The sequence below is a fragment of the Harmonia axyridis genome, chromosome 3 (assembly GCF_914767665.1).
Source record: "Harmonia axyridis chromosome 3, icHarAxyr1.1, whole genome shotgun sequence".
Lineage (NCBI taxonomy): Eukaryota > Metazoa > Arthropoda > Insecta > Coleoptera > Coccinellidae > Harmonia > Harmonia axyridis.
In genome coordinates, this window is record NC_059503.1 from 21,154,928 (window position 1) to 21,178,508 (window position 23,581).

The following is a 23,581-nucleotide window of genomic DNA, read 5'->3' on the forward strand; positions in this document are numbered from 1 at the left end:
CCATTAATTTTCAAGTATTCCTAGTCTTTTTCCTCAAAACCTTTGGTGATCAGTGCTTTCGACCAAATATATAATATAATAATATGCAAAAATTGAAATTCCGAAAAAAACAAACGAATATTTGAACTTATCTGTAGGTGACTTTGTATTATAAGTCAACTTTTTTATCTGAAAATGTTTAAAATATGAAAGAAATATTAAAAAATGATAAATTGTTCGAATCCATTTTTGCAGGGAATTTATTCCTATTGGCATTAGAACAATTAACTCCAACACCCATTCTGGAACAACCAGTGTTTAGTATATGGATTGTTGTTGCGCATTCGCCATTTTGTTCAACTGCTGAACAATAGTTTTGGATGTTGCATGTAACTACTACTTTTTTGTCTTCTTTCGCTAATAAGCTGGAGGTGAATTTGAAATGTGAAATTTAATTACCGAAACATCGAAATTAAGTTTCTTCCTGTGTTTTCTGTCCACTGCTCCACACAGTTAGGAATTGCGGTTTTTTCTCATTTAAAGTTCTTCCTCGATAACTCAGTATTCATTTTAGATATAAGGGTTGCTTAGATAAGCCCCACTATTTTTGTACTTTGAATCAACTGAAATAATAAAAAATATAGGTTCTAATTCGAAAATCTTGAATTTTGATGAATTTGAGTTGTACAAGTTCATGCATCATGATCTTCTTATAAACACCCTGTACATTTCTGCAGAGAGTCTTTTAATACTACATATTTGCAGAATCGGAATTTTAGGGAGGGAGAGAATTGTCTCAAACCCTAATGCAAATTTTCTCCACAAAATTATGATTAGTTTTCCATTAACGCCTAATAGGCCATCGCGGTGAATCACCCTGTATGAAGAATGTGGTAAAGACGATAATTTTATACCATCCGAAAAAAATATAACTAAGCTATAACTGAACTAGGTACCTGAATGTTTGGATTTTGTAAAAAGTGGACTCAGCAGATCAAGGAATGTCAGGAATTCAGGGCAGTCTGAATAATAATGGACATCGCTAAAATGAAACGATAAAGTTATGATTTCCGGAAGGAATCGAATGAATCCAGAAAGATTTACTGTTAGTCCAATACTATTTTCGATGAACTCATTTCAAAATCCATCGTAGTTCTAAAAAATGTAGTATATTTTTATCTGGAAAGAAATTCAAAATATTTCAGCTATAAAAGATATTTAAGAACAACCGTATATACAGAAAACTACAATTAAGTATTCTATATGTGTACCTACCCTTATCATTGTGGAAAATCTGTGAATATGTAGAATATTAATTCAGTAAGAATGGAACTAGGCCTAAAATTTTATTCTACTTTCATATTTCATTTTGTTTCTGGACATTAAAATTATACAGGTTATTTTGCCTCTTTCAGAAGATATGAAGCTTGACCTGATTCACATAATTCAATAGAATGTGAAAATATGTTGGCATTCTATAGAACATCAATATCGACTAAATTAATATTTTTGAACGTTGTTTTTCAACTCCTATGCAAGAAAATGTTTGGAATTTCTAATATACCCAGCATCACGCATGCATTAATGTTAGTCCGAGTAGAAAATTGAATCGCGGCACAATATGTTGGACGTAATTTCATCTTGTGTAATTACAATGCCTCTATCCATGTTCAACATAATGCGGATATTCTGAGCTGAAAAATTATTCCATCAACATCATGTGAATAACACATCCTGCTGGTATCGCCTCTTTTGAGTGAACCTGAAATTTTGATACTGATAAATAGTCTATTTATTGAAAAAAAAAGTCTACTGAAGGCCAACGATTCACTTCTTGGGAAGAAAAAATATTAGCAATTCTTCAATCTCAGATCAAACAATTTTGAATTAATCATTAATCTTATGATTTTCATTGGTTCTCGAATTTCAATGATTTCATCTCAAAAACTTGAATTGACATATAAATTAATTATCAAACTATAAAAACCATCAAAAGTTTCAGTTTAACACGGACAAACAACCAATTGCCTATCTGTGAACTTCAGATGATTGAATATTAGGTGGCCACAAGAGTCTCCGGATTTACCACCGTCAAATTTTTTCCTGTAGTTACATTTGAATCTAAAGCGATTTTATTTCTTAGAAAAATATTTATGGTTCACATTTGACAAAACACAAGTTTGGATTATAACATCAAAACAAATAGAAATAAAAAACAAATGATTACACCAATGGATTCTACTGAAAAAGTGCCTGTAGAATTTTTTTTTCATGTTTATGGCACCAGTAGTAAGGAAGTTATGAGAACTTTTCATTCAACGCCATTTTCCAATGTTTTCTTATAGGTAGCTTGAAAATTGTTGAATTTCCACCAAATTAATTCTTTCAAATATCGAGCCCGAAAATGTGTCATTCGTTTTTTTCTAGGGATTCTGAGAAGCTCTCATTAGACAACGAATTTCAATATCTAACATGCCTTTTACACTGTATTCTCCATGCTGTCCTAAACAAAAGACATATTTCATTTTTCATCAGACGCGTGCTCTTTGATAGAAATGAATTGCATTCGTTTTTCTCCTCTCACAAAGAATGACAGTCCAGTTCATTAAATACAGCATCTTTGAAATGCGGACAGATTGTTATTTTTGAGCATCTTTTTTCTCCATGGAGTTATTTCTTTGGGTTCCATGAGGATACCAGTGTTGATAATATATTGTCCCTTTTTTTGTTATTAATGTTATTACTTATAACGTTAGGAAATCTTAGGGATGAGAAGAAATAAATGGAATCTCATGTTTGCTGTATTTTTCTCAAACCTTTCCTACTGTTAATATTTCATTATATATTCTTCAAAAGCAATATCAGAGTCAATACGCTACTAGTATTTCAACTAAGATTTCACTTTTCCAGGCACATTTGCAAGAACTCCATCCATAATAATCTGAACCTCAAAGTTATTTCCTTCATTAACAATGTAATTATTTGTATCTATGCAAAAAATGAATATAGATTGATTGATATCTATTCAGATATTAACAAGTGCAGTTATTTGTTCTACTAGGCAGCAAAGTAGATTGAGGGTCGAGTTGAATATAATATTTTCATCGATTGTTTATAATGATATATGTAGGATATTGAATTTGCAAATAATTTCAATTCCCATAATTTCTTTCATTTTTCCTGTAGTAATAAATCAATACGAAATTTGATAGAAATCTCAATTGTTGGAATGGTTGGTCGCTATGGAAATGTATATATCCATAATAATTATAGTTTGACAGCTATGAAATATCTGAGAGTTTTTTTTGAAAAATATCGGATATCTTTATATTATGGACAGTGATGGCCACTTAGAAATACTTAATCTTCTAGAAATAAGGAAGGTGGCGAAAACTATTGATTGTTAGAAAATTTCGAATGTTTTCTTCGCATTTACTTCGCATCCTAGGCAGGAAAGCCGTTACTTTGATGCCAAGGCAGGAAAAGTAATACATTTTTGATTGAAATGTTTCTGCAAAATCAATATTTTGTGTCAATCGGAGAAAGAATATATTCGCAACAAGATACTCAAAAAGACTACTGAAAAAAATTAATGGAACTTGATGTCCCAAATCCCAATATTTAAAATATATAGTTACCAATCTATGACTTTGATGAAAGAAAACATTATCATACATACGATCAATTCATTTTTATTAAAAAAAAATTATTTTTTTATCGATAATGACTTTCCATTAAATAAGAATCGAATCCTTCTTCTTTATTTTAATCTGCAAATACTTTCATATTGTCACTGTATGTATGTCTAAACAATGTAGCTACAAAAATTAAAATTCAATTTTATATGATTTTCCTGAACCACCGCACCCAACCTGAATTCTTGCTCCATTTCCATCTGGATGCTGCCAGTTTTAATCACAATTTATAATTTCATGAATGAAATGAGGAAAGTGCGAGAGAACCAAACGGTCTCCCATTTCCATAAACACTTTGTCTACCTCTTAAGAGAAATGTCCTAATGAAGCTTGAATGAGATTTTTTACATTCATGTAATTCCGTAAGTAATCAAAATAATATCAAGAAAAAGGTCACGCTACTTGATAACGTTATGTTTTGATGGATGATACACAGAGAGGAAAAAATTCATCAGCAAAATGTTATCTTAGACATTCGGAATAATATTGAAAAATCTGCGTTATGAGGTTTTCTTAGGAACTCACATCAATAATTTATACTTATAGAATTATGATAATGATCCTTATCATAAAGGCAATTATATGAATAGACTAATAATTAGGAGAGCAAAGACAGGAAGACAGGAGCTACAGCTCATTTTCAAAGGACTCAATTGGCGCATGAATGAATAAGGGGTCAAAAGTTCCCAACTTGAGGTCAGAATTTTTTTTCGATATTCTTTTCGAATTCTTATAATTTGAATCACCTATCAGCACTAAATTTTTAGAAAATATAATTATTGATTCGGAGTCTACCGACGACAGACAGACAGACATAAACTTAATAACGACGCGATCAACACAAAATTTTACATGGAGCATAAAATTGTTATTTTATATTTACTTGGAATATCTCAACTAGGACGTATCTGTTGTAACAGAAATATTCGCTTTCTCATTCAATTTTCGTATAGGGTACAATTTTTTTCGAAAAAATAAAACATCTCATGGATAGTTCTCCATAGTTTGTAATCTCGGAAATATTTATTATCGAGTATCTTTTTCGATTTTCTTGAATTTCACTTCATAGAAGGTACTTGAAAAGAACTAGAAATTGGGATATATATCATGTCAACACCCAAAATCTCAGGTCGGTTTTCGATATTTTTTAAATTTTTTATGGTTCTGATTGAGCCATCAATAAGGAATTTTGCAAAAAAATTTAAATTGTCATTATACATTTTGATTTTAATCCAACCTACAGTTTTGAAATTAACAGGAATTCAAAATTTCGAACGGCTATATTCATGAAACCCTGATTCGTATTTTGCCCATTATTGAACATCGACATTTTAGCTCTAAACCTATCCTGGAAATTTCAAGTTTCTGGGCCTTTCCGTTCGGAAGTTTATATCGTGTATACCGTCCGCCGGCTGGACGGACAGAATTTGATTTGAGGACGACTTTGACACCTGAGAATCGAACCTTATCGTTCGAAAATTTTGAAATCATTCCCGGCTCAAAATTTGAGAAATATAGACATTATGAAGAAATTAACTAATAGTTATTATCAGAGATTCATTCTTGAAACTAACAATAAGACATCTATTTATATGAAATGCTTAGGTATCGATAATGAAATTTGATGGAAACTCTAATCAGATCTTATGAGCAAATAATACATAACATTAATGGGCACCACCAAATTATTCTTTGAATATTCTTTTAACGCTTAAAGCTATTTCACTCATTCACACTTTCTTCTGTCAAAGCATTTAAAAATGCAAAAAAAGCATTTTTTCCGATGTGATTGAACTGATGAGAAATTTTATTTTGAATGTTTAATTCAAGGATAGACCTTACTGTCCATTTTAAATTAAAGTGAAAAGTGATATTTTGAACTATTTTTTTTTTCACCATTCTCATTTTTGAACTGGAACTGCACTTAAACTTGAAGCCGATAAAATATAAGAATAGGTATACAAAAAAATGATAACACAAGAAATAGCAATCACTGCTATATTGCTTCCTAGAATAATGTATTCCCATTATAACTCTGTACAAACGAATCAAAACTAGATAACAAAACGCGAAAAGAAATAATCATAACACTGGCTCTCTACACAATTCATCGAATTAATTAACTAACAAAATAGGAGGTTATCGCTTCGGACTTCACGTTAATGTAAATAACAAATACCAGGAACATAGCGACAAGGTTTTATATAAACAACGGTATGCATCGTAACTCGAAAAAGAGAAAATGTTCTTCATTAAGTCAGTGCTGTTATTATGTATTTTCTGCTACGTTAGAGCAGAACATTTGACATTCAAAAATGTGACAATTCACGGGTACAGTGCTTTCACCCACAAATTCAAAAAAGTGATCGTCTCGTCGAATTACCTCAAAGATGAACTTCCAAGAAGTGTCTTCGACGCCGTCGAAATCAGACACCAAGATATACCTGTTCTATATGAAAATTGCATAAGTGATATCAGTGCTCTGGATGAATTGATACTTGAAGAGAATAATATACAAGACATTGAACCAGGAGCATTCAAAAACTTATCGCAGATTCGTGTAATAAAACTGAAGAAGAACCAACTCAAAACAATCACGGAAGGTATATTCAATAATCTCCCTGTTAGTGACCTCGACCTTAGTCAAAATGAAATTTCTGTTATCGAAGATAAGGCGTTGGACAATATGCCGAATTTGTTAAACATCAGATTAACCTTCAATAAAATAACCACTTGGAATAGCAATTGGTTTAAAGCTACTCCACTTCTTACACGTTTATCATTTCAACATAATCTAATAAAAGAACTACCATCAGATGCATTCTCAAACATGGCAGGCACTAAAACTTTCGGCAAGATACCTTTGACCTTGAACTTGATATTCAGTTACAACAAAATAAGTAGAGTGGACCCTCACACCTTCAGGGGTTTGAATAAAATCAACAATCTCTGGTTGGACAATAATCTTCTAGAAGATTTCCCTCCAAAAATGCTGAACAAGGTTTCAGTACACGAGTTGCGAATAAGCAGCAACAAATTGAAGTGTATAGATGACAAAGAATCCCTCTTGAAAGCGGAAATAAACGATATCGATGCAAATCCCTTCGATTGTGATTGCTTGTCTGATATTAAGAACTGGGCCGAAAAAAATAATAAATCAGTTTCTATGTTTTATGCCGATATGAATTGTTACGCTGGAAGATTGGAAGGAAAAATGAGGGATATAGAAAAATTGTTGAAAGAAATGAAAGGAAATCGGGAGAACAAAAAAGAAGAAAGCACTACAAGTTCAACCGAGTAAATTTATTTTTATTTGATATGTTATAAAATGAAAAAGTTACTGATAAGTGTAAGAATTTTGTAGTTATAACGGTTACTTTATTCGTTCAAACTTAAATGTGAATATTTTTTTCGATGTTGTTCAATCAGAAAAATATTTAAAAAAAAATAACAACAAAGACTATTTTCGTGAATGAACGAACAACATCACTAAGGTGCATAATGGTGTGCATTAACCTATAATCTAATAATATTGTATGAAGTAATCTTTATTGTTATTATTATAAACAATAATAAACAACAAATAATTTAATAAAGATTCCATTTGATATTCTGGGAATTTCATATTTGCAATTACTCAATACAAACCGTATATCCAAAAGAACAGAAATTTCTTTAAAATGTCTTATAACCCGACCCTAAAACCATACTCATAAATATCAGACCAACAGAACGCGAAATATTGAGGTCATAATACATTTCGATCTTGATCGAATTTGCAGTTTGAAATTACCAGGAACGCAAAATTTCGAACGGCCATATTTACGGAACTCTTAGTCGTATTTTGCCCATCATCGAATATCCGAGCTCCAAACCTATCCTGGAAATTTCAAGATTCTGGGCCTTTCCGTTCAGAAGTTAGGTATCGTATATACCGTCGGCCGGCTGGACGGACAGAATTGAATTTGAGGACGAACTTGACACCTGCGAGACGAACCTTAACGTTTGAAAATTTTGAGATTATTCCCAGCTCAAATTTCGAGAAATACAGATATTATGACGAAACAAAGTAATAGTTATATTCAGAGATTGATTTTTGAAGCCAAAAATGAGACAACTATTTATATCAATTACTTATCGATAATGAAATTTGAGGGAAAGTCCTCTAATACAATCCTCTGATAGCAAGTAATACATAACATGAATAGGCACTACCAAATTATTCTATAAATATAAACTTTCAATTTAATATTTCACTCATTCACACTTTCTTGTGTGTAGAAATTAAAAAATCCCAAACAAACATTCTTCCCGATGTGATTGAACTGATGAGGAATTTCATTTGAAGTTTTGATTCAAGAAAAGAGCTTGCTGTCAATTTTAATTTCAAGTGCAAAGTGATATTTTGAACTATTTTTTCAAAACATTCTCATTTCTCGACTGGAAATATGCATTTAAATTTGAACCCGTTAAAATATGTGAATAGGTACCTACACAAAAAAAATGATAACACAAGAGATATCAGTCCCTGCTATATTGCTTCCTAGAATAATGTATTCCCATTATAACTCTGTACCAACGAATTAAAACTAGATAACAGAACACGAAAAAAAAAATCATAACACTGGCCCTCTACACAATTCATCGAATTAATTATAACTAACAAAATCGGGGGTTATCGATTTGGACTGCACGTTAATGTAAATAACAAATACCAGGAACATAGCGACAAGGTTTTATATAAACAACGGTATGCATCGTAACTCGAAAAATTGAAAATGTTCTTCATTAAGTCAGTGCTGTTATTATGTTTATTCTGCTACGTTAGAGCAGAACATTTGACATTCAAAAATGTGACAGTTCACGGGTACAGTGCTTTTAACCACAAATTCAAACAAGTGATCGTCTCGTCGAATTACCTCAAAGATGAACTTCCAAGAAGTGTCTTCGACGCCGTCGAAATCAGACACCAAGATATACCTGTTCTATATGAAAATTGCATAAGTGATATCAGTGCTCTGGATGAATTGATACTGGAAGAGAATAATATACAAGAAATTGAACCAGGAGCATTCAAAAACTTATCGCAAATTCGTTTAATAAAACTGAAGAAGAACCATCTCAAAACAATCACGGAAGGTATATTCAATAATCTCCCTGTAAGTGACCTCGACCTTAGTCAAAATGAAATTTCTGTTATCGAAGATAAGGCGTTGGACAATATGCCGAATTTGTTAAACATCAGATTAACCTTAAATAAAATAACCACTTGGAACAGCAATTGGTTTAAAGCTACTCCACTTTTAACCCGTTTATCATTCCAACGTAATCTAATAAAAGAACTACCATCAGATGCATTCTCAAATATGGCAGGCACTAAAAGTTTCGGCAAGATACCTTTGACCTTGAACTTGCTTTTCAGTAACAACAAAATTAGTAGAGTGGATCCTCACACCTTCAGAGGTTTGAATAAAATCAACAATCTCTGGTTGGACAACAATCTTCTAGAAGAATATCCTCCAAAAATGCTGAACAAGGTTTCAGTACACGCGTTGAGAATAAGCAACAACAAATTGAAGTGTATAGATGACAAAGAATCTCTCTTGAAGGCGGAAATAAACGATATCGATGCAAATCCCTTCGATTGTGATTGCTTGTCTGATATCAAGAACTGGGCGGAAAAAAATAATAAATCAGTTTCTACGTTTTATGCCGATATGAATTGTTATGCTGAAAGATTGGAAGGCAAAATGAGGGATATAGAAAAACTGTTGAAATAAATGAAAGGAAATCGGGAGAACAAAAAAGAAGAAAACACTACAACTTCAACCGAGTAAATTTATTTTTATTTGATATGTTATAAAATAAAAAAGTTAGTGATTAGTGTTAGAATTTTGTAGTAATAACTCTTATTATATTCATTCGAACATAAATATAAATATTTTTTCCGATGTTGTTCAATCAGAAAATATTCCTCAAAAAAAATAACAACACTAAAGACTATTTTTGTGGATGAACAAACATCACTAAGGTGCATAATGGTATGCATTAACCTATAATCTAATAATATTGTATGAAGTAATCATTATTGTTATTATAATGAACAATAATAAATAACAAATAATTTCACAAAAATTCCATTTGATATTCTGAGAATTTCACATTTGCAATTAGTCAACGCAAACTATATAACTGAAGCTGAAATTCCTCTCAAAAAACCCGTCCCTAAAACCATACCCATAAATATCAGACCAGTAGTAGGACACGAAATATTGAGGTCCCGGGAATTTCTTGTTTGAACATGAGCAAGTTAGACCGTATATCTGAAGGGGGTCAAATTTCAATCGAAAGAATGAGTATCCAATCTGAATATACATAAAAAAGTTCTCATATCCTTCATCTGGAAAAGCTGAAATTCATATTGGGATTATATACAGCCCTTACGGAATAATCACTCCAATTATGCTTCTAATCTGATAATACTTTGGCTGTTACAAGCATGTACGGACACAGCGCTGGAGAAAAATCAAACTAAAGTTGTAACGAATGATATGAAAAACATTTTGCGATTGGAAACTTTGAAATCTGAAAGCAAAAATTTTATTTCATCCCTCATGTGAGCACAGAGTTTCCTCTACCTTAGGTACACTGGAAAGGGATCATAAGATAGGGAAGTCAATATACTAGAGCAAATATTTGGCGATTACCACTAATGTTACTGAATTAATGAGTAATTAAACCAGATTGGAAGATTCCTAACTTACCTGTACTAGTAATTGAACTATTCATTCGATGTTTTCTTCAATTTCTGCAAAAAAAGAAAAAATATTTTTTAATAGTTTGATAAATTACAGTACAAGAAGCGGAACAGATTGGCGATATACAGAGTGAGTTTCGAGAATGGAACGACTCAATTATCCTGGAAACGAATCGCCCGATTTTATAGATTTTGGTTTAGAAGGATCTTGTGATATGGTTTTTATATTATGGTGGTATTTACATTGTTGTCAGATTTTTCATTTTTCTGGTATAACAATGAACTTTGTTATTCATCATTGAAGAAATTCATTTTTTTAATACTGAAATGTGGAGATATCCCTAACATGAATTGAAGATTTGAAGATTTTACAAATTGAACGAGTTTATTCAATCATAGCCATCTAAATGTATTATTTTTACTTTTGCGAAGATAATATGAATAGATAATATGAATGTGATAGGGAACATTAAAAGAAAAATATTCAGTTTTTCTTGAGAATGTCAAAAGGCGAGAAATATACAGGGTAATTCGTTGGAAATAACAAAGTTCATGTTATTGTAAAAAGAAAAGATCCCACAACAATGTAAATACATTGTTGATATGGGATATAGCACAAGATCTTTGCACATCAAAATCTATAAAAATCGTACTATCCGTTTCTGAGATAAATGAGACGTTCCATTTTTAAAACTCACTCTATATAAATTATTAAATAATACCCTTCCATTCATTCATGATAGTTATTATTCTGCCAAAATTATTTTCAAGAAAAGCTCGACGATACCGCGGTCGAAAAGATTTGTTTTTTCTTCTATTTCTTGATTCTACACTCTTAAAAACTCCAATTAAAAACTACTGCGGTGTTAAAAATTCCACCGACAAGTTTATTGAGAAATAATAAAGCTATACAGGGTCTTTCACGAGGAACCTCACCCATATTTATACGGGAAAGTACTGAACGTATTTTCATGAAATTCAGCACTTATAAGTATTTCACGATGCTGATGAAATCTAAAATATTTTCAAGGCATGAGCACTTCCGGTTTTTCCGGAAATGACGTCAACTTCCGTTTTTCAAATTAGAACACCATTTTTTAATTGCAGAAATAGATTCCTTAGAAAATTTCAAGTTATTTTGATGTAACATTTGTCAGTTTTGATTGGAAAATTCTCTCTGAGCGGGAAAATTCGAAAAAAAAATCGAAAATAGAGCTCCGCTGAAACAAGAATAACTTCGAGGTTTTTGGATGGAAAATTTTCATTTTTGGGATTTTTCAAGATGTGAGATTGATGTATCCACTTTAAAAATCGAAATCGCGATTCATGATACAGGGGGTGAAAAAATCGCTTTCAAAGTTAGGGATGACCAAATCGTGAAAAATCAATTTTTTCAAATTAGAACCCTATTTTTTTCTGGCAGATATTGAATCCACGTTGAAAAATAATGTGAGTGTATGCATCACACCCTTGCCCTAAAGTGGATATTTTCTGAGTTATTCACAAAAAACTGTTTTTCGTCTTGAATTTTCAGATATTTCTTTTCCCTTCACGCCAAAAAGATGAAATTTTCAGGAACTGTTACTTTAACCATGTTTAAGATTTTACTACCCTAATATGCAAGAGAAAAAAGTTATAGGTTGTTCCTAAATAGATGGCGAATTTTGATTCGAATTCGTATCGGAAACCTTTTTATTTCAACTAATCGGCCATCGGTTTTCTCTCCAGTGATAAATAAATAATTCCTTATGAACCATATGCAAAAACTTACCAGGTTTTACATTCTTTTTTTTTAATGATAGATATCATTAATTACATCTGCCAAATTCCTCTTTATTCAGTAGCATTTTGTGTTTACTATTAATTCGGTGATAATTCGTATTAAGTTATAAAATCGATCACTATGTCTAATTTTACCAATGAAGATTATTTAAATCTCATTCTACTTCATGGAGAATGTAATAAAGTTGTAGATAGACCAATTCGACTGTTCATTGAGAGGTTTCCTGACCCACCCAGACCAACGAGAGATACCATTAACAGAACCATGACAAACTTGAGAAATGTCGGATCTGGTTCTCCTAATAGTAACTTGAAGTCGGTTTCAAGAAGGGGTGAAAAATCTACAGCATGGTTCAAATAACAGTTCCTGAAAATTTCATCTTTTTGGCGTGAAGGGAAAAGAAATAGCTGAAAATTCAAGACGAAAAACAATTTTTTGTGAATAACTCAGAAAATATTCATTTTAGGGCAAGGGTGTGATACATACACTCACATTATTTTTTAACGCAGATTCAATATCTGTCATAAAAAAATAGGGTTCTAATTTGAAAAAATTGATTTTTCACGATTTTGTCATCCCTAACTTTGAAAGCGATTTTTTCACCCCCTGTATCATGAATCGCGATTTCGATTTTTAAAGTGGATACATCAATTTTACATCTTGAAAAATCCCAAAAATGAAAATTTTCCATCCAAAAACCTCGAAGTTATTCTTGTTTCAGCGGAGCTCTATTTTCGATTTTTTTTTCGAATTTTCCAACCAAAACTGAAAAATGTTACATCAAAATAACTTGAAATTTTCTAAGGAATCTATTTCTGCAATAAAAAAATGGTGTTCTAATTTGAAAAACGGAAGTTGACGTCATTTCCGGAAAAACCGGAAGTGCTCATGCCTTGAAAATATTTTAGATTTCATCAGCATCGTGAAATACTTATAAGTGCTGAATTTCATGAAAATACGTTCAGTACTTTCCCGTATAAATATGGGTGAGGTTCCTCGTGAAAGACCCTGTATAGGTATTAGATACAATGAAACAATATTGGAAATGATAAACCGAAAGCCTACTTTACATGCTTCCAAATGACACATGATAATGATGAACATTTTTTGTTCTTTGTTTTCATACATTCAAACAGCATTGATCTGTGCATACATCAGCATCGTTTTCGTTTTCAAAGGAACAAGTTTAAGGACTGCTGAATTAACAGTCAACCCTACTCAACAATACTGGACGTATCCTTCGTTAATATGATATCTTTCGACACATTGAAACTCTAAGGAAGCTTGTAGCATGTCGGCATAATTTGAATTATTACTATCCACATCCAGATCACTGGAAATTATTGATATTGTCCGTCAAACCTACGAACTCGAGAAATATTCAAATTACTAAATGTATGATGGCTGTTGATGAAATATTTATATTGAACTAAATAAAATTTTGCAGGCGTAAAAGTACAAGAGCTTTTTTAACAGACGAACTTTGATTTTTAGGAAACCCGAATTGCTCCCTTAAAGATCCCATTTATATAGTTAGGTGGTCTCCAAGGGCATCATTAGCTAATAAATGACGAACTCCCAAAAGCTTCCCGTCTTCACGTCAGCGTTTTCCTCATTTTCATTGATACAGGGTTTTCCAATAACAGGTTTCACTTTGAATAGCTCGCTATCTGGGCAGCTGTCATCTTTTGACATTTGACAAGTAAATGGAAGGACACACGCTTTAACAAAGCATTAAAATTGTTCAAATCCAATACGAAAAGGGTGAAAATTTTGCAGTAACGGTTCACAAAACTAAATCACTTTTAGGTCGTCGTGAAGCCCCTTCTCGGTCTGCAATAGCGAAACAGGTGAAGAAATTTGAGAACAAATTTGGGACAATTTAGCGATGTAAACTTTACAGAAAGTATCGAAACCGTACTTCGCTCAAGAACAACTGAGGGCTGTAGCCCATAATGTTGATGAAAACCCAAGTTTGATGAGTCCTATTCCAGTTTCTGGATTTATCGAAGAAGTAATCACAATTCGCCACCAAGATATTGTAAATTAACACCTTTAGACTTTATTTGGGGCCATGTGAAAGATAAGGTCCATGCCAGAGCTCCACAATGGGTTCAAGATCTTAGAGATGGAATTTGTGGAATTTTCGAGGACATACAACCGTGAATGTGCGAATTGGTTATGGTCAATTCATGAAAAGGTAATGGTGCTGCAACCGTATCTGTGGCGGTCATTTTTCAAAGGCAATGGCATGCCTTTCTCTTCACAATGAAATAAACATGTATAGATTTCTATGAAAATATACTCGTTTTTTCATATCGAAATAAAACCTCTTATTGGAAAACCATTTACAAGAGTGAATCATGACGAGGTTTTTATCGCTGTAAAAACGATTCATCTCTTTCATCGATTTTGATATTACAAAAACGTAAAATCAAATATAGATTTCAGTTGTATAGTTTATTTATCTACAAATGGAACTAATCATGATGGAAAAATCTACTCGATTTGTGCTAATAAATTCCATCATGCTGTTCAAATAAGGTTAAGGTTGAAGTTTTCCCTCGACATTAGATAATAATATTACCGGCAGTTGAATGCTTTTCCGTTCTATTCGCCATCTGGCACAATTCCTTGCAAAAATATCGTGTAAATCGCGAATTTCTATCTGTCTGGGAGGAAACTATGTTAACAAGGGAATGAAGAGAGTGGCAAAATCAGTCGGAATGATCGAAAAAACTAATTTCCAGAGGAAATTGCTCAGGAGAAGCGAATGGGTGAAGACGTCTACAGATTATCATTTAAAATGAAAAAAAATTGAATATTCGTGGAGAGCTCATTTCGAGAAGTGTTATTCGACAACATTCGCGAAACATTTTATCAATTGCCACTGAGTCACAAATTTTACTATTGCAGGAACTTTTACTTCACACCAACAAGTTAGCTTTGAACATTTTCACTATTCTTTGAGCAGATTAACGAAAGTTTTGAAGTGAAATGTAACCTTCAAATTAGTTTTCAACATTTTCGAAAGTTCTTCCTGAAAATTACCGAAAGTTTGAATTAACCTCAATTTATAATTTTGTTAGTGATACAACAAATTTGGGCATTTCTATCATAATGAAGCAACATTCAACAATGGATTTTGGACCTATTAAGTAGTCGAATGAGAAAATCTGATTTATATACGTAAATTAGTACCTACATCCTTGTAGTGATTGAGTTCAATAATGTAATGGTATGAAGAAAATGCAATGGTATATGAAAAATGAAACAGTTATTTGTTTTACTAGGCGGCAAAGTGAAAGATTGACTGTCGCGACTGATAGTTCATAGCAGAGCGTAGCGAGGCTAGTCATCTAATTTGCTGCCGAGTTGAACATATAATTTTTTTTTCCGATTGTTTATAATGATATATGTAGGATATTGTATTTGCAAATTATAACAATTCCCACAATCTTCAAACAACAACAATTTTAAACAAAATTTGGTGAAATTGTCGAAATCAACGATTTCTGGATACATATATAGACAGAAATAAATAGGCAGATACAATAACAAATATGTTCAGAATGTTATGAAAGGCATTTCGTGATAGGAAATTATGAAGTTGGAGATCAATAATAAATTATTTCATAAGGAGCAGAAGTGTCACTACTCATGACGAGCCTGTGTTTACTCGCCGAACGTAGTAGCTTCGTTGATATAGCAACACTTTTCACTCCGGAGTAAAATAAGAACTTTTCGATTATCTTGTCAGTCAAAATGAGAAGTTGATTGTTCGTTTGAAAAAAAAACAGTAATGGGTGTAATATTTTAAAAATTGTCTGTATACTGTTGTGTACACTTGAGCAATTTACCATTATACTGAGATAGTGCTTGCGGCATAAAAAATGGGTTAAGCCTACTTGACCTTATTACTAAATTAATTGAATAGAAGTAAAGAGCAAAATTTCATTTCTTACAATAACAAACAGAAACCATTCAAGATAATTGAAGGAGTTTTTATGCCGCAAAATAATTAGAGCATTAGGATCTAACATTGTGTGTATCCGCCGTTAATTCTATCTACGTTTCTCTGATCACTGATGAAAATTTTTTTGATTTCATTACGAATCACCGAACCGATAGAAAATTATCAATGGAAAATTTATATGATGAATACGAGCAATTGAACGTTTAACCATCATCGATAAAAATTATCGGGTCGACATGAACCGAATACCGATGCAGTAATGTGATTCATATTTTGAACCTAACACGCGTTATATTGAACCTTCAAATAAATCAAATGTGACAACATATATTTTATTCAATTTTTCGATTGAATAAAACGCCATTTGAACGATATCGCAAATAAAACATTTTATCTACGATTAATATATATTGTGAGGATTACGCTTGTGGTTTTCACACTGCATTATTATTTTCCCCATTTAGAATTTCACAAATTCTAAGTGCATTAAGAATAGGAGTAACCAAACTTCTTCACGACAGTTTATTATTAACTATTATTAATGTTGACAACTAAAATCGTTCATTTTAAATCTAAAATACATAAGTCGATAAAATACGACGGACTTGATTTCATATCAGCATATTTCAGAATGTCCAAACTATTCATCTCATGAAATATTTTGCAAATTTTTTCAATACACCGTATTTATTATATCGAGGCAGGCATTCTTAGAAAGAGTCAGAATCCCAATATTTTGTCTGTCATTTTCAGCAGTGTACTGAAATAGTATTTCTTTTATTTGACACATAAGAATGAGAACATAATTCTTCATTTTTGGTGCTTTATATTTTTCAATCTTCTATCCCAGTGCATTTATAGGACACGAGTCTTTACAGTTCAGTCATTAGGTTCAGATTCCTCTGTCGTTAGAAAGCACATCATTTTAGTTTTGAGTTAAATGGAGCAAATTCAGGAGCTCAGGAGTGGATCGAGATAATATTGAAAGGGTATTTACCTGATTGAAATATTAATTAGTTAGAATCTTTTTGTGAGAAACAATGCTTATTTACTGGATTCAAGAAAAAGCCACGATATATTTTGAAGAAAACGTTGTGGAATGCATTTTGTTTAATGAGTCCATGGAACATATTGAAATTTCTGAAATGCATTGGAAAATTTTCTTCTGATCTTTGGGAACCATATCCTCATTTGTCGTTGGGTAAATAATTTAAGGCACTATCAGAAGTCAATGGGTCCCAGTAACAAAACTTGCACAGAATACATCTAGCCCTTCTAACTCACACAAGCTCTATGTTTGAGAGGTCTCATATAGCCCAAAGAAGTTAGAATCAGAAAAAAACATTAAACCTTAATAATATTCCGTATGAAAATACAGACCTGGAGCAGACTGAAATTCAGCAATTAGCTTTCGCTTACTTTTTTCACTCATGAGTCATTAACCTATGTTGAAATATTTATTGCTCGAAATGCATGCAGCAATGCGATTAAACATACATCTAGCATACTCTCAAAATTGAAAATATTCTGTTTTACATGACCAGACAACTATGGACTGGAAAGACACTTAACAACAAACCTGGTATCCAATTTTTCACTAATTCGATTGATTAAAAGTGTTTGGAGCAATATATGTGAATGGGATTAAATCCGTAAAAATATGCGAATGCTGCTTTGATGTTAAATTTTTGAATTTGATGTTTGAATTTTAACAAGAATAACTCGATTTATGATCCATATAGAATTTTTATTCTCATAATGAGACTATCGACTCTAAATTTTAATTTAATACAAGAAAAAATTTCACTAAAATTACAATTAGTGAAATAGATAAAACAAGTGGTGAGTTTGTAAATTCAATAATTTTGTTGAACTATAAGGCACTGATGAGGAAAAATTGTAGTATTAAATACAAAAATTCCGAAACGTACGTCTGTCTTTATGTTAATTTAGTTGTTCAATTCGTTAACCGTTTACTCAATTTGTACAGTTTCAGTCATTTTGAATTTTCTTTTGGTTGATTATTAAATTTGTCATTTTTAGAATTGGAATATATTCCAAGACAAAAATAAACTAAATATATTATGCAGATATATTATTGTGAAGGATTAGACACAAAGTTGTCAAATTATTTGATATATTAAATATCCTACATCAAGAAGACTCATTAAACTTTTATAATTTGATATTCCATTATTTTCAAAAAATAGATCGGTCCGTGAAGATTTTTTCTCTGAATTTATAGTTCTCGAGGTGCTTACATTGAGCATAGAATTTGGGACACCCTATAATCCAATATTCCTCTAAATTTTCAATACCTTTTATGCAGAAAGATTCGTCTTTGCTTTCGTAATAGGCTTCAACCGCGAATCACTTATTCATTAGAGTCAAACTAGAAAAAAGTTTCTTGGTCTTTATGTTGATGAGTTATCGTGTTGAGAAATGGATGGAAAGAATTTGAGGCCAGATTCGTCATTAATGAATGGGACCTAAACTTTGAGAACATTCCTGGCTCAAAATTGAAAAATTAGTGATATTGTGATAAAATGACAATAAGCACCAAATGGAAAAATTACGTACCTATACATATTTCAAAATGATTAAAATATTCCTAGCAATGAAAAAAGTCTTACAGAGGGTCAGAATAAAAACATAAGAACATTTTCATTAAGGACTTCCTCTAATGTATTGAGAGTTAGTCGATTAGCTGAATTACAAATGAAGAAAATGGATGCTCGATCCTAAATAACTCCCTGCGTAGCAAACTGAAGTCTGCTTCATTGGTTCTGTTGATTCAGTTGATTAATCGACAAAGTCAGGGGGAAGTGTTGCAGAGCTCCACATCAGGATTACAACCACGAATTCATTTCATCCTGTCAGCAGCTACAATGGCGGAAATAAATTCGAAGAGACATAGAACAGCATATTGGAGCAGACAATGAGGCTGAAAGTCTCTTATGAATAACGGCAACTAATTAAAAATATGGCAAATTACCAGTCGGTTTGGAATGCCGGTTGGAGGCATAGGCGCATCAACACCCTTGACTGATGACAAGGGATGAATGAAGCGGAAAATGTCATATAACATTCGTAGCCTTAGGTGGATAGGGAAATGAAGGAGTGGAATTTTCATCATAGACCAAAAATCACTCGAAAAAATCGTGATTTACCAAGACGACATTGTTGTCGGTTATTTTATCTATATGAGGGGTTCTTTTGATACGATCCGTCTGAATTTCGGCATGGAAATTTGCGTGACACATAAATAAATTTCAACCGAATCAGTTGTACAGAATTATTATAATTATATTGGGTATATATTTCTCTCTATTTCAGTATCGTAATGAGTTCATTACAGTTCTAAAAACAGTGCTGTGATGAGCTCATCACAGCATCGTTTTCATAAGTAATTGCACAAGTGCATCAAAATTACCGATAATTTTGCATGACAGCGTGTTGTCATAAAAACTGCATGAGTTCATTTTCATTTTTAGAGAAAGAGCCCGACACCGAAGGTGGAGGGCTCTTTCTCCAAAAATGAAAATGACCGAATGCAGTTTTTCAAAGAAAACACGCTGGAATGCGAAATTATCCGGTCGTTTTGATGCACGTGTGTAATTCGGGGGAATATTTTCCGAATGAACTATTACATTACTTGTCAAACTGATTTAGAATGGAAATGCCATAGATTCGAACTGTGTAAGTTGCATAGAAACTATGCATCTATGAACAGGACAATTATCGCAGTGCAGTTTCGCTTCCTACAATGCAATTATCGTAAGTAATATCATAAGGGCATCTAATTTTTCCGAAAAGAATCGAAAAAACACGTTGCTAAGTAATATTTTGACAAGAAGCATGAGTGCTGGTGGCAACAAAAATCCGAGTCGAAGACGAGGATTTTTGCACCTGCACGAATGCTTTTTGTCAAAAAATATTACTTTGCAATGTGTTTTTTCGATTTTTTTCACAGGAAAAATTAGATGCCCGAATGGTATTTGACAAGACTATTTCCTGAGTAACAGATTATTCTGCATGCATTACCTATGTATAGGTATTAATTTGAAAACTGAAAAACAGATACTCAATTTTATTTCATCCAAAATACTACAAATTTAATTATTTATGGTACAATTAAAATATAAATTGCAATTTTGGTACACGGTAGGGGTATTGTTTGAAACTTTTGTTGATTCATTGAAGATGTGGGGTGTAGGTACATCATTAATGTAATCTGTTGAGTGAGAAGCGGGAGGAGTGACTGCAGGATCTTCTGTTTTCTGCTTTTTAGCTGGAGGTTCTGAGGCGTCACTTCTAAGGGTGTTTATGATGTTGGAGTAGTGCTCATTATCCATTTGAAGATAAGGTTTAATTGAGTTGGCTGAACTGTGGCCAGTAATTTTAATTAATTGTTGTTCACCTACCCCTGCTTTAGCTAAGTTACTGACTGCTGTCGACCGCATAGAGTGGTTTGTTATTTTTATTCCTTTTGTATTCAATCCTGCCTTCTCTGCCGCTTCTTTAGTCCATTTCGAAAGTTCATTTTTTCCCACTGGAGAGTTTTTGTACCATCCACTTGAAAGTTCTTTGTTCCATGATGGGTTAATCGTTAAGAATAATCTATCAGTTGTTATTCTAGATGAACGTTTAACCATCAGAATTTTGAATAGGCGGACTGGACAAAAAGTTGGGTTCTTCGTGTTAGGGACCAGCCATTTACTTTCGGCCATTTTTTTTTCTCCACCCTGTGCCGTTTTATTGAAGAGAGGATTATATTCTACTCTTCCTAAAAAGTTGGATTTTTGAAAATCAGTTATTTAAAAAAATGTGTATTCTACCTGTTTTTATCCCAGAATTATCCACTTCCTCTTTAAAATAATGAACTTTGCAGTTTACTGCTTCTCCACCTCTCCAGGCAAGTTCCACTGAAGCGATATGGTAAAATTTCCGTTGGAGTCCTGCTGGAGTGTTTTCATCCCATAATGAAACCATTGCATAATACTCATCCAATTTCAAAGAAGCAGAGCTGCACTTCCTTTTATTTGCACACGTCTGCAAATTCCTTCTTTTCGCATTACGAGCTTCCCTACTAGACTTAAAGATAATGTCTTTAAATGGGTCAAAAATTATTTTCCACTTCACAAAATACATTTCTTGCATTTTTTTTGCAACGGTGTTCCACATTGTCTTCACAACTAGTTCTTTGTAATTTTCACCGTTTTCCTTTTTCATATTCCACGCCCAATCTTTCAGAATTAGGTTTAGTTGTTCTAAAGTTGTGTTTTCCATAAGCTCATAGTTCTTTGCTTTGCAGAATGTCATGAACTGTTTCCATATTGAAGTATGAGTTCTGAGGGTATTATACGGTATACTTTTCTCAATCGCCAGATCAATATTAGACAAAGAATCGCTTCCAAAGCGACTCATTTTCACGATATAAGCTGACTAACTAGCACTTGACAATAAAATCAGAAAAAATTGTTGAGCGTCGTTTTCTGGTGTCCTTGGAGATTATAATTACGTTTGTTTTCAAAGGTATTGTAATTTTTGGTGACAACAACTGTCAAGTTTTGCCGCGGGTAAACGCGAATAAACTGCTGACAGGTCCTGCCAAACAGTTTTTCCACCTAGAAACCATTTGTAATTCAAAATTGCGTGTTTCTGATTGGTGCAAATTACGACGAGGGAAATAGTCGCTGTAATTTTTGATAATTGTTCTCCAGATACATAGAATTTTTGACAGGAGGGAAATATTCAGTTATATTTTTCGTTTTGTGGTTGTCCACCCAGATTTCCAATCCTAAAAAAAATTCAACAAACGCCAATTAATCAATATGATATAATTTGAATTTAGTGAAATGATTTGCGATATTTTTCGCAATTTCTTTTAATTCTGTTTATGTTAAATCGATTTCGTCAGACATAATTCAAGAATTTAATGCGTAATTATGAATTATTTCAAAATTCGAAAAGTACGATCCAAATTCAAATTCCGTAATCTGCCAATTTTCGTAACAGTCACACCAACTGCCATGACACAATATAAATGTCACTAGGATGTTTAATCTAAATTTTTCATTGAATTTCGACAATATTTCATAAAACTTGACTGAAATAAAGAAAATATCGTCTAATACTCGTTGCAGGAGGCAATTCGCTCCTTCGTCGCTCGTTTTCGAATTCCGCATTCGTGTTGGAATTGGAGCCTATTCTGCAACTTGTTTAAGAATATACCATTCGATATGTTGCTTGAATATTCTATGAAATTGGTGGCACGATCAACATGAAATTTTGCATGAAGTTTGAAAGAACTATAGATTTTGAACTCAATCCGATTTGTCCTCATTAAAATCCTAGTTTTTTTCTGCATGAATTCAATACCTCTTCTGTAGAAAGATTCGTCATGGCTTTCGAAGTTGGCTTCAACATGGACAATCATTTCTTTCCCTGGAGCATTGTTTTGTCCGCAAAAACCGCGAAAAAACAGTAACCACTGGGGGATAGATCTAAAGAATGAGCTGGCTGATCAAGCAGTTGGAATCGCAATTTATTCAATTACACCATGGTTTTCAACGATCTGTGACAAAGGGTAGTGTCTTGATGAAAGAGATTTATTTCTTTTGCATTTGCAGACGTTTTTTTCCAATTTATACTCAATCGATCCAATAAAGTTATGTAATATTTACTGTTGATAATTCAATCTTTGTCAAGATGAACAATATATTTTGCTCGTCCCAAAATACAGATACCATAACCTTTTCAGCTGATGTTTGTGAATATGATCACTTTGGACGGCTTTCCACCGGCTGCTTTTCACGCTCTGTTTGACTTAAGAGTGTAGTGGTGAATCCATTTTTCATCCACTCTCACATATCGACACAAAATATCTAGTTTATTCCGCTCAAAGAGCTCCAAGCAGCGTTCATAATCGACAATGCGTTGTCGCTTTTGATCAGCGACGAGTTAGCCTTTTCTTTGCTTGCACAGTATTTTTCCCATAAAATACAAGGTTTAATCTATTGATGAAATACTGATATAGAAATAAAATAGGAAACTCGTTTGTATCGATTTTTGGACTAGAAAGAATAAGCGGCACTCAACTTTTATTCAGAATTTTTTACACTTACTTTTACTTTTACTTTTTTGAAGCTTCGAGCAAAAAAGTGGTATGATACTGGTGGTACTATCTGTTCGCCACTCCCGAAACTTATTTTTTCCGCTTTGACGGCTACAAAATTAATATAACTCATAAATAGAGGGAGCATATGTCATTTTCAGTAAGCAAATTTTGTCATCAACATGAACTATCAAATTGGACACGAAGCGCGCGGAAATGAAAACATATCAATCATACGATATTCAACTCAATTCGCGAGTTTCTCCACAAAGAA

At 32.7% G+C, this 23,581-nt stretch overlaps 3 protein-coding genes across 4 annotated transcripts in view; 2 read left to right on the top strand and 1 right to left on the bottom strand.

Moving 5' to 3' along the window:
* The window catches only part of LOC123676276 (tyrosine-protein phosphatase non-receptor type 13-like), a 158,865-nt gene that overhangs the window by 106,771 nt on the left and 28,513 nt on the right, over positions 1-23,581 (bottom strand). Inside the window, exon 2 of one of the 2 annotated variants that reach the window (XM_045612083.1) lies at positions 10,439-10,482. The exons of the other annotated variant lie outside the window; for it this stretch is intronic. The gene's annotated coding sequence lies outside the window, so the exon portion shown is untranslated. The remainder of the gene's footprint in view (positions 1-10,438; positions 10,483-23,581) is intronic. 2 annotated transcript variants of the gene reach the window in all.
* Positions 5,866-7,270, top strand: LOC123676281 (phospholipase A2 inhibitor-like). Its single transcript, XM_045612092.1, has one exon. It carries the CDS (start codon positions 5,917-5,919, stop codon positions 6,973-6,975), a length of 1,059 nt encoding a protein of 352 aa, XP_045468048.1. The 5' UTR covers positions 5,866-5,916; the 3' UTR covers positions 6,976-7,270.
* On the top strand, positions 7,412-9,625 carry LOC123676282 (leucine-rich repeat-containing protein 15-like). The gene has a single exon (XM_045612093.1). It carries the CDS (start codon positions 8,453-8,455, stop codon positions 9,452-9,454), a length of 1,002 nt encoding a protein of 333 aa, XP_045468049.1. The 5' UTR covers positions 7,412-8,452; the 3' UTR covers positions 9,455-9,625.